Genomic DNA, 24,513 nt, shown 5'->3' on the forward strand with positions numbered 1-24,513 from the left:
GTCTACTTACTGCGCAGTCAGCATAACGTAGCTAGCGCAATTTTTGTAGCTGCGAGCAAGTCACTAGAGACATGCAGATGCTGCTAAAGGCTGTCACGTAACGAATACATGGTGCCAAAGTGCGAAGCATGTTTCCCCAACACGTGCCTGAGTATCATCATCGAGTCATTTATGATAGCTCGCAGTCAGACGGATCGAATCAAGTGGACGAGGGTAACTAGCAATGTGGCTGAGCTAACTGACCATTTAAGGCTATTTTCAAAATTTATATATGTAGGCAGACAGGACACATGCGCCGCGCTGTGCGTGTGCCCCCACCTCTCCCCTCCCGACGAAGGAGTCAGGGTGACTTCAAAATGTATGTAGGCCCAATTGTAATAAACCATCCTGTTTGGATACTATTTGATGCGACTAAGCTCGTGTGTAGGTGTGTTAATCCGTCATCGTGAGCCGGTTACACAATACTCAATACAACCGCCGACAGCGTAGTCAACCAACGGAGGAGCTCTAATCAATTCACAATGCTGCGTTGAATTCGAAATTTTCTGAGGGGAAAAATTGCATGACCGAAAAAGTGAAAGCAAGTTCGTACAATGCTGCAATAAATGTATGCTTTATTAAAACTGTGTTATTAAAGGCATAAGTGTAAAATGATTGTTAAATGTGTGCACATCGTAACAGTAGCGGTGCAACTCTCCTCTATTTAGGTTCGCAACATTCAACGTTCTAGCTCTTCGACTTCGAGGCTTTGATGGTGTACATGCGGAAACGTGATGAGTCCGTCTGGGGGCCATGAAGTTCTCGCACGATTGCTGTGACGTCAGCGCGCAACTGATCCCGCTCGTCGTCAGAAACCAGCTGCCTGATCGGAAGGATACTCATATGAAGTCCTGCGAGAACAGTCCGCATAACTCATAATTTCGTAGTAAGAAGATAAAAAGCTTGCAAAACTTGTTCTCGGGCTTGCCGGTTCATACTTCAAGCAATACCTTAGTGTTAGCATGACAGACGCAAAAAGGTGGCTGTTAGAACGCTACAATCGCGACTTGGTTATCGCATAAGCTTTATGCTTAACATGGAGTGTCAAAGAAAAAAAAAAGAAAGAGAGCGCAGCAAAAGGCCACTTTTCAGAGGGCTCTCATATTGCACCCAAGTATTGCACGTCCCTCTGGCCAAAGGATGGCAGGGAGATCAATGTGCGTCTGCTGCTGCTGCATGTAACTTTCTTGTGTCTTCACATCACGGAAAATTTATTCTGCGGGTGCCCGCGAGGTGGGCCAAGGTTCACGAAACAGAAATTGTGATCCATCCGCCTTGTAGCAAGAAGCCGCGATGGAAACTCATAAGGATTTCTCAGAAAAAAGAAGATTCGTCTAACTAGCCAGCTAACCAAGCAGCTGGTGGATAGCATAGCGAGGCCGAATTCGTCGGCTACTCGAATCACTGAAAATGGTAAGTCAGTTCCGCAAGTTCTTTGTAGGTTGATGCTAAAAGTGGCTGGATAGCAATTTGTTTCTAGGCTTCTGATTGCAGGGTACCATCTTAACGTTATGCATGTACTTCCAGTGATTCCGCAGGTGGCATTGTATTTCTTCAAAGCTTTCCAGGCGTGCAGGGGGTTAAACAATTTTGTCTAGGCACCTTTCTTCGTAGTTACACTAATTACTAACTAATCCGTACTATTGCTTTCAGTGCTCCGCCTGCCAGCTAAATTGCAATTTGTTTTTGCGTTAAGTAGGATGACCTGTGGTGCGTTAAACGCATTGAATTAACAATCAGGTATTTCGTGCAGCTTTAGCTCGAGGGAACTACAATTTGCCCATTACAATAAATGTAAAACGCAAATATGGCGTTCTGCGAAAAAAGCTGCATCAAATTGAGTGGCATTTCTTGCATTTAAGAGAGAAACCTAAGTTCTGATGACCCTCGCAAGCGGAACTTTAATTTAGGGCCTGAAATTATTTACCAATATTATGGAAATCTTGTATGCTTCAAAAACATAACGAAGTTCTGTAAATTGAATCTCTCGGAACATAGAAAACGATAAATCTATCATGAATTTACATATTACATGGGATCATTGTAATGTTTACGAGGGTTAGATAAAAGTGCTTCTCGAAAATTAGAGGTACACTTCAAAGTAGTGTATTATACAACAATTTTGTCTGATTTAGGTGCATTATTATGTGCAATTTAGAGAATCGGGATGTTTTTTATTGCTGACTGTCTTGACGACTTGATACTCCAAAATTTTGCAAATATTTGGATCTCTAACATTTTTTGTAAACAAATTGTTGACGTAAGTTAGAAAGTCAGCGTCTTAAGTGTCACTGCAATTTAACTTTTTCTGTTTATTGCTAGTAACTTCTCAGTCGGTGTAGTGTTTGCCAACGTAAACTGTTTCTCCGTTTCCTACTAAATACACAATAGGTCCCGAGCTAAAGCTTCCTTTAGGAGTATACCTTACTAGACCAACATTTAACACTAATGTCAGAGCTAAGAGTGTGACTCACCGATTATGTCCTCCTCGGTCCATCCATCGAAGGTCGCCATCCTAGGGATTACGAAGATACTGGGCGTAAGTCCCGCGTCGTTTAGCAGAGAGTGCATGTAATCAATCTGCTCTTGTTTTTCCACCATGTCTTCGCAGGGAGCGATGTACGCAAGGAGTTTCTGCGCATGCGTCAAGAGGCATCCAATCTTGATCGAACCCGAAAACGCCCTTAAACGTTTCGATCATTCAAATAGACAACTGAAAGTCCCATGCATCGTGAGATAGAAGGCCAACGAACGCCCAACCATCACAGCCGGTGCACTCGATCGTTTCGGGTTATGTTGCAAAATATGGTTGGCTTAGAATTCCTATTTTCAGCAATATTCTTTTATATCTTCAGAAAATGCATTCGAAATTCTCTGAAGGTGAGGAGCCTGCAATAACAGCGTATTACCCCCCTTGAAAGATGTCATTGCTTGCAGTACCTACTCATTCTCTACACACCTTTGCGACGTAATGGAGTGTTCATTTGATGCATGCTTGATATGTAGTTTCATTTTTAAAGTTTACTTGAGAGGCACTATACTCATACATACGAGTCTAAGGAGATGTGGCATAGGGCATCACTTTGCCTGACTGGGCTGCATCAGCCACATTTCACACTGTTCCCGGTGAAGGTGGAAAAATTTGTACTAAATACATAATTCGAAATGTATATGAAATACATTTACAAACACAGGGAATAGCAAGGCTGAAGTTTCTACGAAGTGCAATATATAATCTTACTATAGACAGCCGTGTCTTCTCTCACACGACCAAACAAAAAAACAAAACCGACCGTATGTGAAATTTATGGGAATTACCCTTGAGTGCGTCACAATATTCATTTTTCTGTAAACTATCATGACTTAGTTCTATGTGTCGTGACGTACAGTGTGCTTGTTCGAGCTTTCTGCAAACTGTGCCAGGACGTTTCCACATTACGTACGCTCACTATTGCGTTGGTGTGTCCGAAACCATATACATTTAGTCAGAAGGGTCAATTCACGAGTTTTACATTTGTATAACTTTTCCAAGTCAAAACTAAAAACTGCTTTTAGTTAAACTGCTATGCGGGGACACTCGGGTCTAACAACACGCATTCCTTAACTACCTGTTTTACTGCTTGCCTTCCACTTCAAATGTTGCTTGGCTGTTGCTTTCACACATTTCAAGTCCTTTAATTGTTAGTTTACGCATTTTGTGTTACGAGTCCTTTGCATTTCCGTGCTCTACATTTATTAACGCGAATATACGAATGAGTGTGCCATATGTTTCCAGTCTGAATTCACCGTGGGCATTAACTAGGTCTCGCTAATGGCCCAGCAGGTTTGTTGTATAGATTTATTGTAGAGGAAGGGGTCAAGACACCACCACCATCGTAAAGGCGCTCTCTTACAAAGAATGTGCACCAACTATTCCCGCTCTCCACTCACTTGCAGTTTCATGCCTTGAAATTGTCAATGAACTATCTAAAAAGAAGGGAAAAGACTAACCTCCGAATACTTTGCCCAGCGGTCCATCTTGGCGAGCAATTTCCAGCCCGCGGTGGCCGGGTTGGACGCCGGAAAAAGCAGCAGGCACTCTCCTTCGGGCTTCAAGAGCCTGGCAATGTTCTTCAGCGCGGCGTCCTGGTTCTTGACCCAGTGCAGGCAATAGAAGGAGTAGATCCTGTGGAACGGGCCGTTGATAGCCAGGAAGTTGGTCACGTCTGCGGAGATATCGAGTTGCTGGTAGTGGATCTTCGCGTGATCCGAGTGTCGCTTGGCGTACTTTATCATGTCCAGAGACCAATCCGTGCCCACGATCCTTCGACAGGGCAGGCAGCGGGGTAGCAAGCATTCGCGAGTGAAGTCCCCGGTGCCACAGCCGACGTCGAGAAACTGCATTTTCTCGTGGCACTGTTGCAGGAATGTTGGCTGGCAGAAGTCCAGCACGAAATTGCTGTCCTTCCTTTGAAGCCTATTGTTGAGGGCGTACTGGTCAGCCTGGAAACGAGGAGCCATCCCGGCGTCGGTCTCCTTGACTCCGTCCTGGAGTGCCGTTAGAGCTTCCAAAACGGGCACCTTCGAGCAATAGGCGCGTTTCGCTGCAAACGAGAAATTTGGCGGAATATCTATATGTAGAAGCCCTGCTTGTCTTTAGTCTCATCGTTATGGTTTGCTTTGAGATATGATTGACATTTCACGGCGCAAAACAAAGTGTTTTGTAGTACGATAGGTTATCCTGTTGGAAAATTTGAGCTGCTTACTTTCGGCGATGGACGACAACCCTGAGCTGACGCAGGAGACGCGTTCATGTGCGCGTGCTTGTTTCAGCCATCTCTTATTCCCTGTTCATGGTTGATTGTAAACCTCTGTTGCATGCTGTCGACCAGAGTGGACAAATGTCGGCGATTTTTAGAGCAAGTTTAGTGTTCCGGTTTCAAGTTGAGTGAACAACAGAAGTTTTCTATATCTGCCCTGGAAGGTGCTCCAAACCACCACCTTACCCCAACTCTGCTTCAAAGTTAGCGTCCTGTTGTTGTCGCGGGTAGGCCAGGCGCTTCCCCACTTTTTTACTTGATAACGCATGACATTGCGGCTTGATACGTAGAATTGTCTACGCGGGACAAAAAAAAAAAGCCCTCGGAGGCAGGACCTGTAGATATTGTGGCACAGTCACGCAAAGTTATTTTTGCAGAACATATTTTCTAAAATCTGCACTGTAGTCGACACCATCCACGACAGGAACGACAAAACTTGTGGGTAAGCATTTTCAGCGCAGTGTAGTCGACACTATTTTCCCTTTCAATTGGTTTGTTTTTGTTATTTGTTTTATATTTTCATACAACGCAAGTGTGGGGATATTATTCAGCGAGCTCAATAATATAATGGGCAGGAACAAATACAGGGCATATGAAAACCTTTCCTCCTCTTACCTGATTTTCTGCATATAAGTGTAGTGGCATAAAGCGATGCACGGCAACAATCACCTGACCCCCCCTCCCCGTCCCCCAAATACTTTCCTGGCTACGGCACTGTAAGGTAGTGTACTTGCGCATTACCGGAGAAAGTGACTTTTTTCATATTCTATAATGCACAGTAAAAAGCTCCGCACCTAAACTTTTGTATTCAGGCTCACGTTTGTTAAAGTTGTGGCGGGAACTTTCCCTGTTGGAGCAAAAAAAGAAAACTGTCAGCACATACACTCACTGAAACTGGTGTGCATGTTTTCTACTGTACTGGACATTCTGTACCTTGTGAAATAAAGATTTAAAAGCAAAAACGATTTCCTTGACTTTTCTCTGGACGCGCATTTATAGAAAAGTAAAGGTAAGCAGACTTTGCGAGCATAACCTTTCTTCATGTAACAAAGGGTCAACGTCTCGGGGCAACACGAGGTTCCTGACAGATACCGGTTTTAATTCGACCAGCTCGACATCTAGCGGATACGTTTGTTGTGCTCGAGAACGCTGCGTTATTGGCAACGGCTGAGAGAAGGCACCAATTTGACGGTTATCGATCACAGGAAAACGTGCAGGTCGATGGCGCGGAAAGGCCATGTGCGTTTACACAACCACGCATGCGGCATGTCCGTGTAGTAAGCGCGCTCGATGCGCTCGCCGGCACACCTCCAACTCGGAAGCTATAGATATTTCCCACGTGACGCCTCTACGCAGCGTGTCAACATGCGAGCACCCAAACATGACGGCCAAGATGACGTCAGCGCACCCTATCCCATGCGCGCCGTTTTGCTCGTTGACGGTCATTGCTTTTCTCCGCACGATACTATTGTCGATTTGTCACTGGTGACAAGATGCATCTGCCGTGTTTATGCATACATCACTCTTAAAAAATTGACACCCTTTGCTTTAAGAGCGATTCTTGCTTGCACAGCTTTTCAACGTCTAATAAGCGCCTTAAGATGGAGGCTGTGGTGACATCAGTGCAAGTCATCTATACCATTAGTAGACGCTGGTGCACATACGGGAGACCACAAACAATGCAAGCGTACAGAGTTCCCAGTAGTAACTCATAAAGTCTGTTGCTGGGAATTCGTTTAAAGAAATATAGGTATGGCATTAGGGAAAATAAGAACAAGTGCTTGGTGTCGCGGCCCACCGGTTCGTTTCAAAGGGGATGCTCATAGCGGCCATCAATTCACCCATCCATCCAGCCAAGCTCGCCGCTCCACTGTTATAGACAAGCATGATTCACACTGTACAGCCCCTGCAATTTCGGTCTAGAGCGACGAAGCGCTGTGATGGTGAAGGAAGAAATGCATATTTCAGGGCCGGATTATTCTTGGAGTGACAGTGCCTGAGCTCAAGAGCCGGAAATGCAGCATGAGCCTAATATCAGGCCTTGAACACTTCCCTTTCTTTAACATTTTTTTTCTCTCTTCGACGCCTTCTTTTCATTACAGCACAAGGTTACAACGTTCTTGAGGGCCGTGACGGAGCCCCTTCACGCGACGCCCAGACTAAGTGCAATACGTAGATTCAACCCGGTGGCGAGCCCGAGCTTGAACTCCCACTCTGCGTCGCACAACCTGCGCACTCAACCCAGAGGGGTTAGGTTAGGATGCTTACGAGCTACGTTTATGCAACACAGCCTAGTACACCTGTGCGCGCACTGTTCTAAACACCAATTTCGCGATCAATCAGATAAACGATTCGCAGCGACGCAGTTTTAGGGCATTATTTTATTATTGCTTACAGATACTGCCACCATGCGTGAGCAAGACATAGTGGGGAAGGGTACAGCAAAAACACGAAAACAGGGAATGTGCAATGATACGATTGGGCAACTCAATAACAAACTGATCGAAAGGCAATTTATGCCAAGACACTCAAGGCTATCCAAGGTGCGTAGTATGACAGAAGAAAAATCTCAATTCAGAGATGACCATAAGGAGCAAGATTGAAGACATGGGTATGGGCCTTGTGTGGAATGCTGAACAACTATGTAAGACGGGGGATAAATTACAGTTTAGATTAATTATGTTGGGCAAGAGAGTAATAATCTCACTTTTAAGTCTATTTGTTAGAGGCGGCAGTGATAGCTCAACTGCGTGAAAGGAAGGCGACAAAACACGCTCATAGTTACGAAAAAGGAATGGAACGGCTTTCTATTGCACAAAGTCAAGTTTATGGATATCACAGGCCAGATCAGGGGCCAGACTGTTGACACGTATTCGGGTAATGGTACTATCAAGCTTTTATGGGTGGTTAGTTTGGCCTTCTTAGGGGAACTCTTAAGACTCCACTTTGAGTAACCCAATTTTTGCTGTGGTTTCGAGCATGTTAGGTCTCTGTATGCACCACTCCAAGTTACCCGGGAAAGTTACACCTAAGTATTTGAATTCCTTAACAATTTCCAGGGTACTGCAATTTTAACCATAGGTGAAGTTTATTGGTTGATTTTTATTTGCAAGATTCATCGCTAAAATTTCCTTTATATTAATAGTCATTTGCATTTGTTACTGCACTCGCAGAAGAGCGAAAATGTCTTGCTAAAGTTCTTTTGGTCACGTGGATTAAGTACAGTGGAGTAAAGCACGCAATCGTCGGCATACAATATTATTTTAATTGATGGATCACTAATAGCCTTAACAACATCGCCGATATAAATACAACAAACCGGAGTGGCCCAAAGACTGAGTGTTGTGGGTCCCCCGAGATTACATTGATCGTGGCTGACTGTACATGATTAAAAATCAACGTACTTTAGCCTTGATCGTAAGTAATTAGTAAACCTGGCAAACCGCTTAACTTGCTGAATGAATGAACTTAGTTTATGCAGAAGCGTACTATGGCATATTGTATGAAATGCTTTTGAGAAATCTATGAAAATTGCATCTATATGTCCTCTAATGCTTATTGACGAAGTGACGCTTAGGTGAATTCGATTAGTTGGGATTTAGCACTAAAGCCTGGTCGGAAGCCATGCTGTGCCCGAGATAAAACTTTATTTTCGGTTAGGTATTCGGCAATACAATTATGGAGTATATGCCCTAATAATTTGCAACACAATATATATTTACCTATAGCAGATAAATTGACTGTTAACGTCTTTTACAGAGCAAAGATACCATGGATGTTTCCAACGACTGATTAAAAATCGCTGTCAGGTATCGTGTGCATCAGTCAATATCATTTTAGGAAGATGTTGAGAATGTGATATGGTCCTTTGCTTTTCGTCATATCTAACTTAAGTTGCCATTGTCCCTGACACAGCAAGCAGTTCACCATCCGACTCACGAAGAACCACGGCGTCTAATGCGACATAACTCTCACTACCAATATTAAAGTATTTATTAGTGATCTGCCTAGCGCCACAATTAAAGCAGTCTCCCGAATAAGCATGACGAGAGAACATCTTTGAGCGACAAACAGTACGCCAAGGGTCACTCGCGCCCGATAGTGAACGAAAGCCGAAGGCGACTTGAGCAGTCCACGGAGCTAACTGTACGGAGAAGAGTTGTTCAAATGATATTGCGCAACAAAAAACGATACGGACGTAAGAGAAGACGCCACACCAAGCGCAAACTTTCAACTAAGTTTTTTTGTACCACTGGATCGATTTTATACATGTGATGCAGTGTAGACTGCGCATACGCTTGCATCAAAATGAACTGCGCATTCATGTAACATAGTTACGAGTCATGTGATGCCGCGTCCAAGAAACTATGTTCTTTTTCAGTGAGAGCCAGTGAAGGGAAGCTAACACACGTATCACCCAATTTTGCAATCCTCTGCGCATCAGATATTTCACGGAGTCGTATGAGCCGCGAGCCAACATATGGGTGATACGTTACGCTGAATGTTACATGAATGTGCAATTCATTTTCATACAAGCGCAGTCTACACTGCTTCACATGTAGAAATTCGATCCAGTGGTACAAAAAACTTAGTTGAAAGTAGGCGCTTGGTGTGTCGGTCTTCTCTTACGTCCATGTCGTTTTTTGTTGCGCAATATCATTTGAGTAATGGATTACCAACTTGCCCGGCATGCTGCTCTCAGATGAGTTGTGCTTGCGTGCTTCGGTTCGTTAACGTTCCTGTTTATTTGTGGATCGCACTTTCAAGTTCGCCATTTTCGTAACTGGGAAATGCTGCAAGGAGGACGCATTTGCCCAAGTCGAATAAGTGGATGGCCAGAGTAGCGTAATTGAATCATTGGTGAATCCTCTAGAAACACTTGTCACAGCATAACGTTAATTAGCACCAAATTGAATGCTTTTTTTTTTGCTGTGGAAGCATGCATCAACGCCATAGAAGTCGATGCGGGGTTGTAGTCACGAACCCGCCGATCTGCGCTGGCTGCACCGACTCGGGTATGCTGCACCACAACACGCTTAGAATGAATACTAACGCAAGGAAAACATGTACCTAACTATTCAGCAAGCTTACATCGGGCGTATTCTAACACGGAACAGAAAAACCAAGGAGAAACCAAGAAAGGATGCGCGTGGGCAACTCCATGCTAATAAATAAATACCGCCAAGTGCAGTTTCAAGACGAAACAAGAGAAGACACCGACGCATGACGATGTCCTCTCTAGTACCGTCTTTAAACTGCGCTTACCAGTATTCATTTGTAAGAATGAACCAACTAGCCCAGCAACAAATTTGGTTAAGCGCCCAATACGGTTCGTCAGACCGGTTCGTGACGGCCCTGGTGGATCACAGGGGCAACCTCCTGAACGACGCGTCCGTGCGGGCCTCATTCTCGGCACTGGCGGAACAGGTCGCGGTGGCCCTCGTCCTACGGGACGGCAGCAGACCGCCAGTCTACACGGATTCCCGGGCGGCGGTTAGGGCCTTCGCCACGGGTTCGGTATCGAGGGAGGCGGCCGTCCTGCTTTGCGGCAGGCACGTCGCCCCCCACGTCATCACTTGTTTCCAGGCCCATATGGGGCCTCTGGTCTCCCCTGTCGTTCCCAAGGCCAACGAGCTGGCCTACGCCCGCGATCTCACCCGCCGCGGCGGTGAAACGCCGCTCGCAGGCGCGGATGCGGGGCTCCACAAGGACTCCCTCCCCACGTTCAACGAGATTACAAAGCACTATCAGCTCGGAAGGTGGGTCTATCCCCCACCCCACGCCAAGCTCTCCGCACCTCAGTCTTCCACCCTTCGCATGTTGCAGGCCAGGTCCTAGCCATGGTTAGCATGTACGCGGACTCGTTCGAGCCCGATTGTCCGGATTGCGGATATCTCTTCGGCACTTTAGAACACACGCTCTGGCGGCGTCCCTCGTTGCGGGACCACGATCTCACCACGGAACAAGAGAGGGAGGAGGCGCTCAAGAGCTCCAACCTCGCCGCTCAGCAACGGGTCGTCCAGAGGGCCCGCGGCGCAGCCGTTAGGCACGGCCTCCCCTGCCGACGTGGGAGTGGCCCGCGGCGGCTCCTTCCTAGTAAGGGGTTTCAGAGTCGCTCCTCAGGACCTTAATAAAGTTCACTGCCTGCCTGCCTGCCTGCTACTCTATGTCTCGGCAGAAGGCGCTTGCTTTGGGGAAGGGCGCAAGAATGCAGTTTGGCATGCGCTCGGGCACCCGGAGGCTCAAGATTAGATTCTTTTTCTCACTGCCTTCGAAGCTAAGTATTTGAAGATAAAAGTGATAGATTTCCCCCATTTATTGTCGTCTGACTTACCTGGCGTCCTTACGTAATGCGCCAACTTGCTGAGTAGCGCCGAGTTTGCACTCTTCATGTGAGCTGCCATAGAATTTATTCTTGCCTCGCCAGCTGAAACGAAAAACAGCAAGACGTCAAAAGTTTTTGGATGGCACAGTTCAAGCAAGGCTACAAGCATTTGATCGAAGCAGCCAAAGTTCGAGAAAATGACTGTCACTACATTAGGCCCATTCCCTGAGGAACGAAGAACTGCGCGAGACAGTACTGGCGCAAAAAAAAAGTGCGATAGTGACGACCAATTGGGTTTATTCCACGCAGTCACGGTGAATACAGTTGCACGCATGGTCTGTTTTTGACTAATTTTTTCCCAATAGAGGCAAAAAAAGTCGGAATCTCGGCCACAAGGCGAAGCATGTATAGCTGTGGGAAATTAGTAGACAGCTATACGGAGTAAATATAGTAGTTTTATCGGCCGTATAACCTTGCAAACACTCGCTTCCTCACTAAATTAACAAGCCCGGCGTCACGCGCGCACAAGAAAACATCAACGCATTTCCCTCGATGACCGCGGAAACTCGCTGTCTAAACACTGGAGTGACAAAGCGCGGCAGCAGCGAGCGAACTGACCTTCGCGCTGCCTCTAGTTTCAACATGAAATAAGCGGCGAAAACCAAGCGCACACGAAGCTATCAGTAGTCGGCGGACTCTCGCCATCGTCGCAGATCACTTTCAAGCTAGGGCACGCGCGGACGCGCCATATGCCGCCGCCGTCAGAATAACGCTCCCCCTTTCCTCCCCATCCTGTGCCTTGTACGCGGCAGAAGACGGCGCGCTTCCTCCTCCGTTTCCATCCTTTGCGCGCGCGAGATTGAGCCGCCCACATTCTTACGATTTCCCTCGCGCATACAGCATGCGGCGTGCGGCGAAAAGGTTCGGACTTCATACGGAAGATCACGGCGCCGATGACGGAAGGAACGCGCCTGGGGTGTCCATAGAGTTGCTATCGCAATAAAACGCTACCAGCATCGCGCTACGACTAAACCAAACCCTCTGCATACTGAATGTGCCTCCATTTCACTTCACTATGCTGACTATTCCAACACCCTTTGGTAAAGGCACGATACCATGCTTTAGAGGACGTTGGATGTGTCAAGTTCCGTCAGCAATGGTGAAATAATCGCTCTTTCGCCCGAGTGCCAGAAGCCAATATTTAACTTGCACACGAGTCGGTATTTTATTCATCTTTACAAAAAAGAAATGCGACCATCTGACTGTACAACAAACTGCAATTAATTTCTCTAATTATGAATACTGGCTAAAAGTACGCAGAGAGCGCCTCCCTACGAGCTTAATTTTCTTTTGAACGCATCCTCCAGCGTTTTTAAGAAGAATGTGACATAAGCCCCGTTTGCATGAATGCGACAGTGGCGTATCGCATTTCCAAGCGCATTTGGGAAAGGCGATGCGGCGCCGTGTACATGTAGCGCATTAACTCTCGCGAGAACGTACCGCCACATAGTGTCGTATAAGGGAATTGCAGCCGACTTCCGGTGTAACTGGTTTCCGGTAGTGGGCCGAGTGCACGTTGGCGGCTGAGTGTCGAGAAATAGTTTAGCGTAGAGCACGCTGCGGCGAGCGAAGTTGCCGTGGGGGACGCCATTTTGCTTCTGCTTCGGGCGTTGCTGTCTCGCGGCTTCACCAGCACGGCAGTCTTGCAGCTAATTCCTTCCCATAATTCCTAATGCGACGATCCTGCGTTTATATGCTCTGCGAGAGTCGACTCGCGCCCGTAAATCTACCCTCGCCTGGCGCATTAATGCGATGCGCCTTCCTAGCGCATTACCGCTGTTCACATGAATGCGACGCGCTAGAAATGCGATGCGATGTGACACTGTCGCATTCATGTAAACGCGGCTATTGTCCCATTTATCGACAGGACACCGCAATTTGTGACTGAAGGGGTTACAGATAGGAAGAAGGTGAATCTGGCCTGTGAGTCAATGAGCGCTTTGAAAATTTAGCATGTACTTCGCCATTTATCTGATGTTTTCGTGGATGGACGCTGCCGACAACAATTGAACCGGTGACTTCGCTATCAGTGCCAGAACGACGACAGCTGCGACTGATATATATGGTAGAGAAAAAGAAATGGGTGGCCTATTTCCATAGCTTACTCTTTCCAGGATTCACGTTTAGAGCAGGGGTGCGATCGGAGATGGTTGTTCGGCGCGTTCGTTCGGTTACGGGCGCGCGTGATTGGCCTACTCCGCGCCGACAGCCGCCGGGCGCGGCCACCTTTTTGGTGACGTCAAAATGACGACACGCTCCTGTCACTCATCCTCCCACCGAGCATTTCGTCTGCTAGGCGCCGAACCCGGCCGGAGTTGCGAAGTTTGGAGCGATCATCGCTCGTTACGAGACCGGCTTCGCATGGCGCGTCTGGTGGATTGGATTGGATCCAAACGGTGGCTTCGGCAGTTGATGAGGACGTTCGAATCCAATCCATAGTTTAATTCGAGAAAAATGGCGCTTGCGTTGGCAACTTCGGTGTTTGCGCTGGCATTGCTCGAGGAGGAAGGAGAGTGGGTGGCGTTGCGAAACGCGTCTCAACAAATGGCAGAAAGTGAATTCCGGCGTCGCTTGCGTTTCTCCAAACAAAGAGTGCGTTGGGGGTACGGCGAAGTCGACCCCCATCATCGGTGCCAGCGAGCCACTGGAATGTCGTTGCTGCCTCTTGAAAAGTGCGCCACTGTTCCCGCCGTTTCTTTTTTCTTTCTTTGTTCTCGCTGTGCGCGACACCGCCAAGGGACGACGCAGAGAAACTGACGGTTATAAATCGTAGTATTCACACTTATTACTATTTGAAAACGTGTTTAAGCTTGAGAAGACAAAATTTTGATAAAGATTTCATTCATTGGAAGACGAGAAACATTTCGTTTTGTAGTATACTGTCTGTAAGCAGACGACAAACGAGGGAAGTAAACTTCCCGGGAGTTCAACGCTTGCCGATTGGCTGCTCTCTCCGCCCCGTACTCAGAAATTTTGCATACTGCCACTTGGTGACGTTGCAGCAACCGAGCTGAACGCGTATCGAACAAACATCTCCGATCGCGCCCCAGTTTGTCGGTTTACGACCACGAAAAATTCGTCCCATTAAAGTGTTAGCGATGGTTAATTTCTTATAGTCCAGTCAGCCTTGTCCCCAGATAACGCACTCTTACGGCCAGTGGCGTAGCAATAGGGGGGGCCGGGGGGCCGTGGGCCCCGGGTTTACGGGGCCAGTAGGGGGGGGGGGGGGTTGTGTATACGTCTGAAGACACCCGAAAATTGTCGATATCCTCGCCTTCCTTGACTACACCCGGGGGGGGGGGGGGTGACAGAAGAGCTAAGGGCCCCGGGTGCCAGACGACCTAGCTACGCCACTGCTTACGGCTCTAATGAAATAACAGTTACAACAATAAGAATACAGGGCCAAAATATGCCTACTTGAAGTTTTATGTTCATTGATTCCCACGACAATATAGGAAACAGCACCTCAGAAAGAAAACGCACAAAAGGCAGCTTGACTGTGCCGAAGGCCTGCCAACAAGCGCGATTAATGGCAGCAAATAACTGGCAGTTGCTAGTTCTGAGGCCTGACAGGGCCATTGAAAAGAACATAATTACCGAGGGCAAAGTTGAGAGCTTGTCACTTGTGGCAACGTATCTTTTTTAACAAGAGTGAAAGGAAAACTTACCAACTTTAGATTCTTAAAAAAAAGGTATTGCTGGAAGAAACTCCCAAAGTCTTGACACCACGGGAAAGCCAGAACTTCGAACACAGGCAGTCGGAACCGTCGCTTCAGAAAGACAGCTTCACTACTTCTTTCCGATGTAGCTTGCGACACAGTGGTTGCACTTTGCCACGCCCAAGCGCCAGCGCGGAAATTTAAAGGATTAGGATCGCTAGCTAGTGCGAACCGGTAGATGACACCAGGAAGATAGGCCACTCACAAGAAAGTTCGCGCAACAGAACGTCAGGAATCGCGGTGCGCCTGCGTCTGTGCCGAAATACGTGACGAGGATGACGTCGCGTTCCCGTGCTGCACTATTTGTTGCCGCCGGCAGACACATATCGTAGTAACAACAGCAACATGCGCGAGCGTCGAGCGTCTAAAGTGCGAATCATATCAACTGCCGCGGCTGTATGTGGAAGGCGAGAGCGTTTTTTCTCGTCACGTCAGTTTATCTACGCACCTGAAAGCAATGTCAGTTCCTTACTGTGTCAGGGACATTGAAAGAAATAAAATTATACATTTCCGGACGACGGTACCAAAGAACCGCTGATGCCGATAACGAGAGCTGGTTCAATTCTTGCTATTGTGCTTCAACGTTTCCCTGACTGTGAAGTGTAACATGTGCAGCTGTAACACCTAACACGTGCGGCTAAACCTTCACGCAAGCCTTTTAAATCAACATGGCAGACATTCGCTTGATTTCTTTTTCGTAAAGCGTTTCTTACGCCATAGATGTTTATACTGAAAAGCGTGGAGGCAATTAAAAGCATATTTAGCGCCAGCAAACAAGGACGTAAGGGAGACGACAACACAATGCGCTATTAGCACGCAAGGAGGCAATTAGCACGCAAGAATCACAGTAGTGAGTCAGTGAGCTTATCAGTCGTGAGCCAACACTTGAATCTGTCTCATTGGTTCTGGCTCCCTCAAGCGAGTGCTACTCGAGAAAGCATACCCCGTATTCGCAAACAATCGTCGACCCGAAGCTCTTCCTCCACTCCGCAGAGTTGATCACAGCGCCGCCCCTTGGCTCAAGAACACGCCACACTTGTCAAGAATTGGCGTGAAGCCATAATGGAGAGCAGGGAAACCTTTTGTCGAGTGGGCGGCGCTGCCATCCACTGCCGGGGTGCTCGGGTCTTCTGTAATGTGCTAGAGTTCTGATGGAGCAAATTCAGACTATAGAGTGATTGAATAGCAGTCTTGTCAAAGCGTAGGTAAGCGTACAATATAACAGTACCGGTTTTAGATACAAACTTTAAGATCGAGATCGATTAGGCAGAAGGGGAGACGCGATAGATTTGGTAAAAACTGATCAAAACAAGCGGGTTAGGGACTATTTGTCGCCACCTAGTTTCAAAGGGGATGCCAATAGGCATCATCACCGAGTCGAGGTGGAGGGCTGAGTGGAGTAATGTTATAGAATATGGGGGTAAGATCCGCCAAGCTATGAACGAATTCACTTGATTTGTGACGACTTGCAATGCAATGTTCAACGTACATGACAGCCATACGGCAACTAATTTCTTCAGCTATCACCTTCAGCTAACACCTTCAGCTATCAAAAATCTCACGGCACCACACTGCTCAACTTCTGAAGAGTCCATCACGTCACGCAACCATGTTCAACCTAGTGTATCAGAGCATTAAAGAAGATTTACCCTCACACTTGCGTGTCACTTTTGTAAAGGAGAGATGCCTGTGTGCTACGCGCATGCCTCGCATATAATGAACCGAACCATTATTGCGCGAGATGGGTAAGGTGACTTTCACTTGACTCACCCCGGTTCATTAGAAATGCGAAGTTACAATGGAATATACAAATGCTTCATAAAGGGCAAAAAGTGTCACTGGAAAGAAAGTTCACTGCACGTATACAGAAATCCTCGCAACAAGATATTTAAGTATACATGCAAGTCTCCGATAAATCTACGTATCTAAGAATAAGTCACTGTATATAATGCATCAAAGAAGGCAAATAAACATGCTGCGCAATCACGGATTCACAGAATCCTAGATCCCGCCCCCATTCCATCGACTACCCCCGATGTATCGTGCGCGACGGAAGGTAGCGCGCTTGCTCCCCGCTTTTCTCATTTGCGCACACAAGACTGAGCCACCATCGTGGTCTCCCCCATTCCCCCCTCTCGTATGCTTTCACTCGCACATACAGCATGCGGCGCGCGGTCACGAAGTTATCGCCCTTGGTCTTCATACGAAAAATGAGAGTGACGGCGACAGAAGGAATGCGCCTGAAGTGTCCATATAATTATTATCACACTAATATAATAAGAGTATCCGGCAAATGAAATGTCCCGTGGCCGATTACTTTCCACAAAAGAAGCAACGAAATTGAACTTTCACCGTGCGACAATTTGCTGCTCCGCAACAATGTATTTTTTTTCCTTTTGTGGGGCGGGGGCACCGAAATGAAAAAAAAATGCAAAGGAGAGTAAGCTGGCCAAATATTCAATGCCTACTTTGGGCATCTAATGTTGCTACCGAATGAATATAGAGGAAAATGTGAGACGCTTGGTCCACCGAGAACCATACGCATAGTGCTCGGTATCCTACACCGGCGAGACAAGACTTTCCGGAGAGGTTGCACTCAAGCGAACGCGGTGCAATCCGTCGAATCCTCACAGTGATGGCGCTCAGCGACATTGTTTCTTTTTCTCGTCTGCTAGCCAGAAGGTATCCAAAGCTCTGCCAGGCGAAAATACACTCAGCCAGAAAAAACCAAACGCGCACCACCGTGCCCCGCGTTGTGGTCGGGACAACACGAGAAAAAGGCATGCGCTCTGGCTGACTCTGGCAGCCCGTGGGTGTAGGGTAGCGAGAATGAAAAAAATTGAAGACGCTTAATGTGTCCTCGCGAATAAAAGTCAAAGTAGAAAAGAAATCGATACGACCGTAGTAATCCTGGCTGGCTTCAGTGTCTTGACATGGATGCTTTGGCATAGGTGAAAAACAAAATGTTGATATTTTTTATGGGACACGACGGCACAAACGAACCACCACAACGCTTCGTCTCATCGGATCTCGCTGCGTGCTTTGTCAATTTGCTTGATAGTGTGTTGATTTGGCTTATCTCGTTGTATGTTCCGATCTAAGACTTTAGAAAAGTCAATGCGCAGTTGGTGTCAAATGTTTATAACAACATCAAACCCACAAACCTCCGAAATTGAATATCTAAAGCACAACTTTGGAAATGTCAATGCACCTTTTACTTCAAAAGTTTAAGAGAACTTTTTACCCATTAAGTTTCGGAATTGACATCCACGCGCTCCGTAGATTCCGCGGCGATCCCCGTTCGCCATCAAAACGCCCTTGAAACTTTGAGCTCGGATGGGGCTGCTTGCGTTATATGACTCCCGGTGCATGGGCGTTGCCGCGAAATCGAGCCCGAGTTCACAATGTTCGCGGGGAAATGTCTTTTCGAGCATGAAAAAGACATTCTAGACAAAATTCAGAATGATTTCTGGCGCCGGGGCTTGCTTTGGTCGGCGGTCCATGTACAGAACGAAAAAATTTCGGGGGAGGGGAACTGAAGCCCCATAAGCCCCCCCCTGGCTATGCCCCGGTATATCACAGTCCCGTCTTTTGTTTGTACGGTAACGCCATCCATCCCCGCAGTCGCTGGCATTGTCCTCTTGCGAGTCAAGAGGACAAATGCACATACATTTTGTAGCTATGAACCTCACGGGGTTATGAGCTAGTGAATTTTTCGCTTGCTTCCGGGGGTGGGAGCCATTGATGACAGTTTTTGACATGCTATCCTCTACGTTGTATGCGTGATTGGAGAGAATGTAAGCACTGTTCGCTTCACTTTGCTGAGTGCTTGTAGTCTCTGCCTTAGGGGGCTATGAGCCATTGCTTTTCCGCTTGCTTACAGGAGTATGATTGCTAACGTGGGTATGAGCCATTGATGATGATAGTTGCTGTTGCACCCGAAAAATACAGGTAAACCTAGCCATACACAGCTTCACTGTACGAAACATACACCATTTTTTGTTGTTCTAGTGTTGTGATTTGTCAGCGTGATCCCGACTATATGTTTAAATAGGTGCAACGTGGAGTTTAACGCCAGCGGCAGTTTCTTTAAATTTATATAAATGGTTTTGTAGGCTGCCTCTATTAAAGTAAAGTGAGGCAATTATGTACGCTGATGACACAGTCATAGTATCTGTACCCAGTTCACCGATTGAATGAGTTGGCGCTTTAAACAATAAAAAAAAAAACGTCAGTCACTATAACTTCACAGATTAGTGGCTCTCCCAAAACTAGAAAACGAAATATCTTGTTCGTTGCTTTCAGATCTTCTGACATATACTTACTATTGGACCACTTAGTAGGTCAAGAATAAAAAGATGGTGACCGGAACGAACCTTACGTTGAATGGCGGCAAACTGAATGACATTTGATGAACTTGCGTGAAAATTATTATGTAACTTGTTCTCCCACGTTAATTTATGAAAATGCACCAGTTACAAAAACTTCGGAACGTAAGTTTTCCATGTGATGGCAGCAATTTCTAGAGGATATCACGATCGCCCGAAATACCTGATAGCGTGTCTCATGCTACTAGCGAATTGTTAAGAGACGCCAAGAACGGCCCCGGAAAAAAGGTTCCCTAAAGGTGACAAGGGGCTTTGAAAGATCAGCTTTCAAAGAAATTCAATAGAGCAGATGGAAACGCTGGCACAGTGTAAAACGAGTATATCCTCAAAGTGTTGTTCCACAAAGCAAACCATCATGGATCTTACGAGCGACCGTGTAGGGATGTTCGCTGTTCGCAATAATAACTCGACACTGTCTTTAGTGCAAGAGAAACACTTTTCTCCGTATTCGTTCCCGTCATGCAAAACTGATTTCAAGCCCCACAGCATTGTGAAAACAGCAGATAAAATTTCACACGCACAAAACGAGGAAACGGAACCACGTAGGTGGGCTCCTCTCTCATGAGGGATGTAAGCCTCCTGTATTAGAGCTATTTGATACTGCGCACTACTATAGCTACAAACAAAGAAACGCGTGCCTGATATAGCCGAAACCATGTTTTGTAAAGGTGAGCCTTAAGAGAAGTCTACTGCGTCATGGGAGCTCTAAGAAGCAAGCATGTCAACAGCTCTCTCGCATGGTACAAATAACATATGGTTTTCAAGAGAAGTGCAGGAAATTATCGCGCCGCTGCGTAGTAAAATCTGGTGCTCCATCATGTACCTGACACCACTCGAGCGGCAAAGCAAAATGTCGGAGGCGAAGGCAAGCTGCGCATCAGAAAAAACGCTCGAATCCTTGGCTTTCGAGGCGTAAGGTGCGCAGAATATAGAAACGTCTGCGGCAGGCCCGTACGCAGCATGTCTCGCATGGGAACTTCTGCCCATGGAAATTTTCTAATGAGAGGAACAATGGCCACGTTCCTTCTACTGGCACACATAGTGCTGCACACTGCTAATGCTGGATACTGGATTGACCCAAGCAGTGAAGACGTGACGTTTATGGACGACCAAAAGCCATGGCGAACCAGACCGCAGGATTTGTGAGCGACGATCATACCTTTTATTTGTTCTTAGATACTGCGGTAAACATGAACGATTCGTGTGTATGAAGAACGCAATTTTATTTGATACTTGGGTATTGTCAACTTATAAGTTGTGCACTATATATCCACAATTAATTATTTTTCTTGCAGGTATTACGATGCTCTTGGTTTCATGGGTTTGAAAACGCTGCGACTGACAGAAACTGAGAAAGGAGTTCGATCCCCGTGAGTTACTTCCTGTACAGGTGTTTAGAACAACTTGTGAAAAGAATACCGCGTCGTATTCATACTTCAGACTGCAGGAATAGGGCAGAAACTCCATTCAAAGCGGATAAAAGGGCTATAGTGTGTTTCCTGGTTGCATACTATGATTTTTTTCCTGTGTAAAAGGAGGAATTCCATCGATTTACGCATTCAATAGAGAGCCAAATAATGCTATCTTTAGATGCTTTAAGGGGACACTACCCACTAGTACAAGGACGCTCACGGCCGGATAAGTACTTTTTAAATATAAGCTGTTTGAATAATGCAGGAAGAGTTTCCGACACATTCTAGGTTAACTCTTTCATTACCTTTATATTAAAATGTACTAATTAATTAGCCGTAAGCCGCTAAATAAGTTCCAGTAGACGCTTCAGAATTCAAGACGTCACGGTGATATGACGCAGCAGCTCTACGGCGTTGTTTCTATGTCTCGTCTGTTCGTTTTTTCTGTAGCTAACTATTGTTTTAATTGTGATAACAGTCACAAAGTTGTTAATGCATAAGCCGAATTCACTAATAAACACTAGATTGTTATTCTCCCTGTAACGCAGATATGACTTTTACAGGACGATACTTTGGTAGCATTTGTAAAAAATTCCGCTACGCGAACTCTTGATATTTTGCAGCGCTAAAGGCCGGCTGATTTATGTCTCATTTTCAGAACGAAGTCTAGAATGAAGTCATTACTGCAAGAATACGAGTATATTGACTCCGGTACAATGTGTAAGATTCTTGCCCTCAACAATTCAATTGAAGGTGAGAGAAGGGAGCAATATGATATTAAAACTTGATAAAAGAAGTTGTTCCATGCATCCTAACGCCGGCCGAGCTTCTTCCTCTCCCGTCATCTAGTTTTTCGTACTAGACCACGAATAGCCGTATTGGTAGTATTTGCTGGCTACCTGCTGCTCTAAATGTGTCACTGCAGCATGTTGTTACAGATCAGAAGAACGAACAAGGAAAGGCAGATGAATTACCAAACATAATTAAGGTTTAGAAAATATCACTTGATTAATACAACGGAAGTAGTGAAAAATGGATTAACGATTAAGAAGAATGTGCATAATCTTGGGGGAAATGTTCAATGCTGGGAGCACCTAGCCGTAGGCGGTTAGTTCCGCTGGAGCCTGCTAATCTGATGCCATTACTTTAGCCAATCCTTCCTTTTCCGCCGCTTGTAGTCTCGACGTCCTATTTCAAGGCTCTGTGGAGGGAGGTACGTGTGCCCTAAGCTTCCGAAGACTGATTTTAAGCTTTAAGAAACTGAAGGCACCATTTATATTTTTCAGTTTCTTCATTTCGCGAATGCACGATGCACATTTAAGACTACAATGTCGTAATTTTTGGCATGACGGAAATATTGACGTAGACTACTCCATTGGCGCAATCGTTGAATTTATTTACAAGTTGAAAACACCACACGAGAGAAACTGAGCTTCCCCTACCTACTTGCGAATATGTTAAACGGTAGCACTTGCAACGAGCATTTGCAATGGGTATGCACTTTCTGCTTCTGTTTCTAACTGCGTCTTAAAGAATTTCGCCTCAATGATATTTCTTTCCATCTTTTCTCTTCAATTTATCTTGCGTGTTGAAATTGCACATTGAGACTATCGTGCGGTGAATCAATAGCTGCTATGAATCCAGTACCCGTTAAAAACGTACCGTCAGTGATGAGGGCTGTACTTGCGCATTGCTTTTATTGTTTTATTCAATGATTGCTATCGTAAAATTTTTTATTTACGTATGTGCACGCACAAATCACATGCTAGAGTTTATGTGACGTGAAGCTTGAGTAAAGCTTCGTAGGTTAAGTTGGATACAACCAACCGCAATGCATGCAACTACGTTTTCTTTAAAATTCTGCCGCGTGAAATCTCGTGCAATCTTCGTGTTTGCGCACTACCCCACTCACGGAGCTGTGCCGAAATGCAAACACCAAATCAGACGGATGCACAGCGTGAGATTTTTACGCAGTAGTGTGACGAAGGTGAAGGCTATGTATGGTGCTTCCCGTGGGTGCGATAGTAAAGACACGTGTATGCGCGGACAAGTAGGACTTACATCTATAGCTCAATTTAGGGATTCTGCATCTCTTGTTCCACAGTGGCACAATCTCCCTCTGGAGGATTGGCCAATAATGGATACACATACAGTGGCACATACAACTAGGCTAAGTGAAAAATAAAAGAAATAAAAGAGAATTCTTAAATTCAATGCGCTTTTTTATTACTTAGTGTGCCGGGAAGGTACCTATAAGCCGGCAATATATGTTCAGTATTTACGTGGAAAACGATTTTTCATTATTGCGCAGAACAGAGGTGCGTTTACTGGCATTACTTTACCGTTCAGCATAAAGCCATTTGATTAACCCGTTTTCCGGCCCTAGAATTTGACGTAGGTATAGCACAAGTATACCTGCCGAGATACCAACCAATTCAGCAGCACGCAGTAGCAGCAGTAGCTCAGGGAATACAGGCAAAGAAAGCTTATTCTCAAAAGACGTAAGTTCTTATAGGACAGGAGATTTCTACCAGGTTCGATGGTCTTTTCGCACAAACCACAGATCTGCAGTACCGACAATGAGAATGGAAGAACGGTAGAAAGACAAAATCGGTGGCTACAGCCACAGGTTTGTTGCAAAGCGGATGTCCATAATGTTCATCCATCTGTGGAATGCAGTATTTGTGCGCTTGCCACATATTTTCATCTCACAAAAGTCATGACCACAACGTTTTACTTGACTGCTCACATTTTCCTTGTTTTTTTCACATTGCCTTTCAGAATGCCATCCTCTTTGAATTGCGGTTAGTCACAGTCACATGCAATGTATATATGACCTTCGAAAGCTGAAGAAAAGGAACAGACGGCACTATGAAAGTGCACAAAGTAGCACAGCGTATTTGGTGTGCTAATGCAAAGTATGTTTGATCTGTGTCTTTTGGAGCAGTAAGCAATTGTATTTAAATCGTGTTGTATTCCATACTTTACTCAGGAAAAAAGGGGCGCACTCTTTTTTATGTACTATTACATAATATACGCTTTTCACTTTACGTAAATATCGCCTAAGTCAAATGTTTTACAAAGCAGCATCAGTTCATGGATAGATGTATCCGATAGGTTTGTTTTGATTTGCTTTGTTTATCTTGTATTATCACCTACCTGCTTGTAATAATACTTGCAAAATAAACGAAATTATTCCCAAAACGTTCGTGACAACGCGTGCTCTTTTGTTTGGTTAAAAGCGTGTATATCTTCGCATGTTCTCATCGTTATTATTGGTCAGAAATGTTCCACAACTGACTTCCTAATTTATTTTTCCGTGCCATATAAAATTGTGGCCAGAGTAGACATAATCTCGGTAAGGTTTCCATGTAAACTGAATGTATAGGCTGGCATAGCTACGTTTAAAAGACCACTGTACGACTTATTGGCTTATTTTATCTTGACTTTACATGGTTTACATGCAGACGGCAATTTTGAGCAGAGAGTCTAAATTAGTCTACATTGGCGATAACTGCTAGTGAGACATGCAACGCGATTCATCAATTATATGAAGACTAAGCGTTATGGAGAAGTCGCAACTTTTTTGGCACCAATGGCTGCGGCGGGGTAGAGATACGATTACAGGCGATCACAGAGTCGGCCGTCCGTCACCATCATGAACCGCTGAAAATACGGAACTTGTGAAGCAGTTAGTACATCAAAATTGCCCTGTAGCTGTGCAGTTTATACCAGAACATTCGGAATTGAAGAGGGATCCGTGTCACTATA

The 24,513-nt window shown here is 45.7% G+C and overlaps 2 protein-coding genes across 2 annotated transcripts; one reads left to right on the forward strand and one right to left on the reverse strand.

The window, feature by feature from the left end:
• Positions 1 to 589: 589 nt before the first annotated feature.
• On the reverse strand, positions 590 to 15,232 carry LOC126545021 (juvenile hormone acid O-methyltransferase-like). Its single transcript, XM_050192641.3, has 5 exons — positions 14,892 to 15,232; positions 11,173 to 11,265; positions 4,030 to 4,622; positions 2,514 to 2,673; positions 590 to 890 (listed from the first exon to the last, which is right to left on the reverse strand). Exons 2-5 carry the CDS (start codon positions 11,240 to 11,242, stop codon positions 727 to 729), a joined length of 987 nt encoding a protein of 328 aa, XP_050048598.2. The 5' UTR covers positions 11,243 to 11,265; positions 14,892 to 15,232; the 3' UTR covers positions 590 to 726.
• Positions 15,233 to 20,187: 4,955 nt separating this feature from the next.
• Positions 20,188 to 23,950, forward strand: LOC126545026 (uncharacterized). The gene is made up of 4 exons (XM_050192651.2): positions 20,188 to 20,472; positions 20,626 to 20,700; positions 21,401 to 21,495; positions 23,524 to 23,950. The coding sequence occupies exons 1-4, from the start codon at positions 20,291 to 20,293 to the stop codon at positions 23,538 to 23,540; spliced, it is 369 nt and encodes a 122-aa protein (XP_050048608.1). The 5' UTR covers positions 20,188 to 20,290; the 3' UTR covers positions 23,541 to 23,950.
• The last annotated feature ends 563 nt before the right edge of the window (positions 23,951 to 24,513 follow it).

Source organism: Dermacentor andersoni, chromosome 10 (assembly GCF_023375885.2).
Source record: "Dermacentor andersoni chromosome 10, qqDerAnde1_hic_scaffold, whole genome shotgun sequence".
Lineage (NCBI taxonomy): Eukaryota > Metazoa > Arthropoda > Arachnida > Ixodida > Ixodidae > Dermacentor > Dermacentor andersoni.

Bases quoted from the DNA above. Each gene is read 5' to 3' on its own strand.
- LOC126545021 (XM_050192641.3), bottom strand. From the start codon at position 11,242: ATGGCAGCTCACATGAAGAGTGCAAACTCGGCGCTACTCAGCAAGTTG. The intron at 4,623-11,172 runs GTAAGTCAGACG...TCTCGTTTGCAG, and splicing joins GCATTACGTAAGGACGCCAG to CGAAACGCGCCTATTGCTCG. The intron at 2,674-4,029 runs GTTAGTCTTTTC...ACGCATGCGCAG, and splicing joins GCTGGGCAAAGTATTCGGAG to AAACTCCTTGCGTACATCGC.
- LOC126545026 (XM_050192651.2), top strand. From the start codon at position 20,291: ATGTCTCGCATGGGAACTTCTGCCCATGGAAATTTTCTAATGAGAGGA. The intron at 20,473-20,625 runs GTGAGCGACGAT...TTTTTCTTGCAG, and splicing joins CGAACCAGACCGCAGGATTT to GTATTACGATGCTCTTGGTT. The intron at 20,701-21,400 runs GTGAGTTACTTC...TCTCATTTTCAG, and splicing joins GAGAAAGGAGTTCGATCCCC to AACGAAGTCTAGAATGAAGT.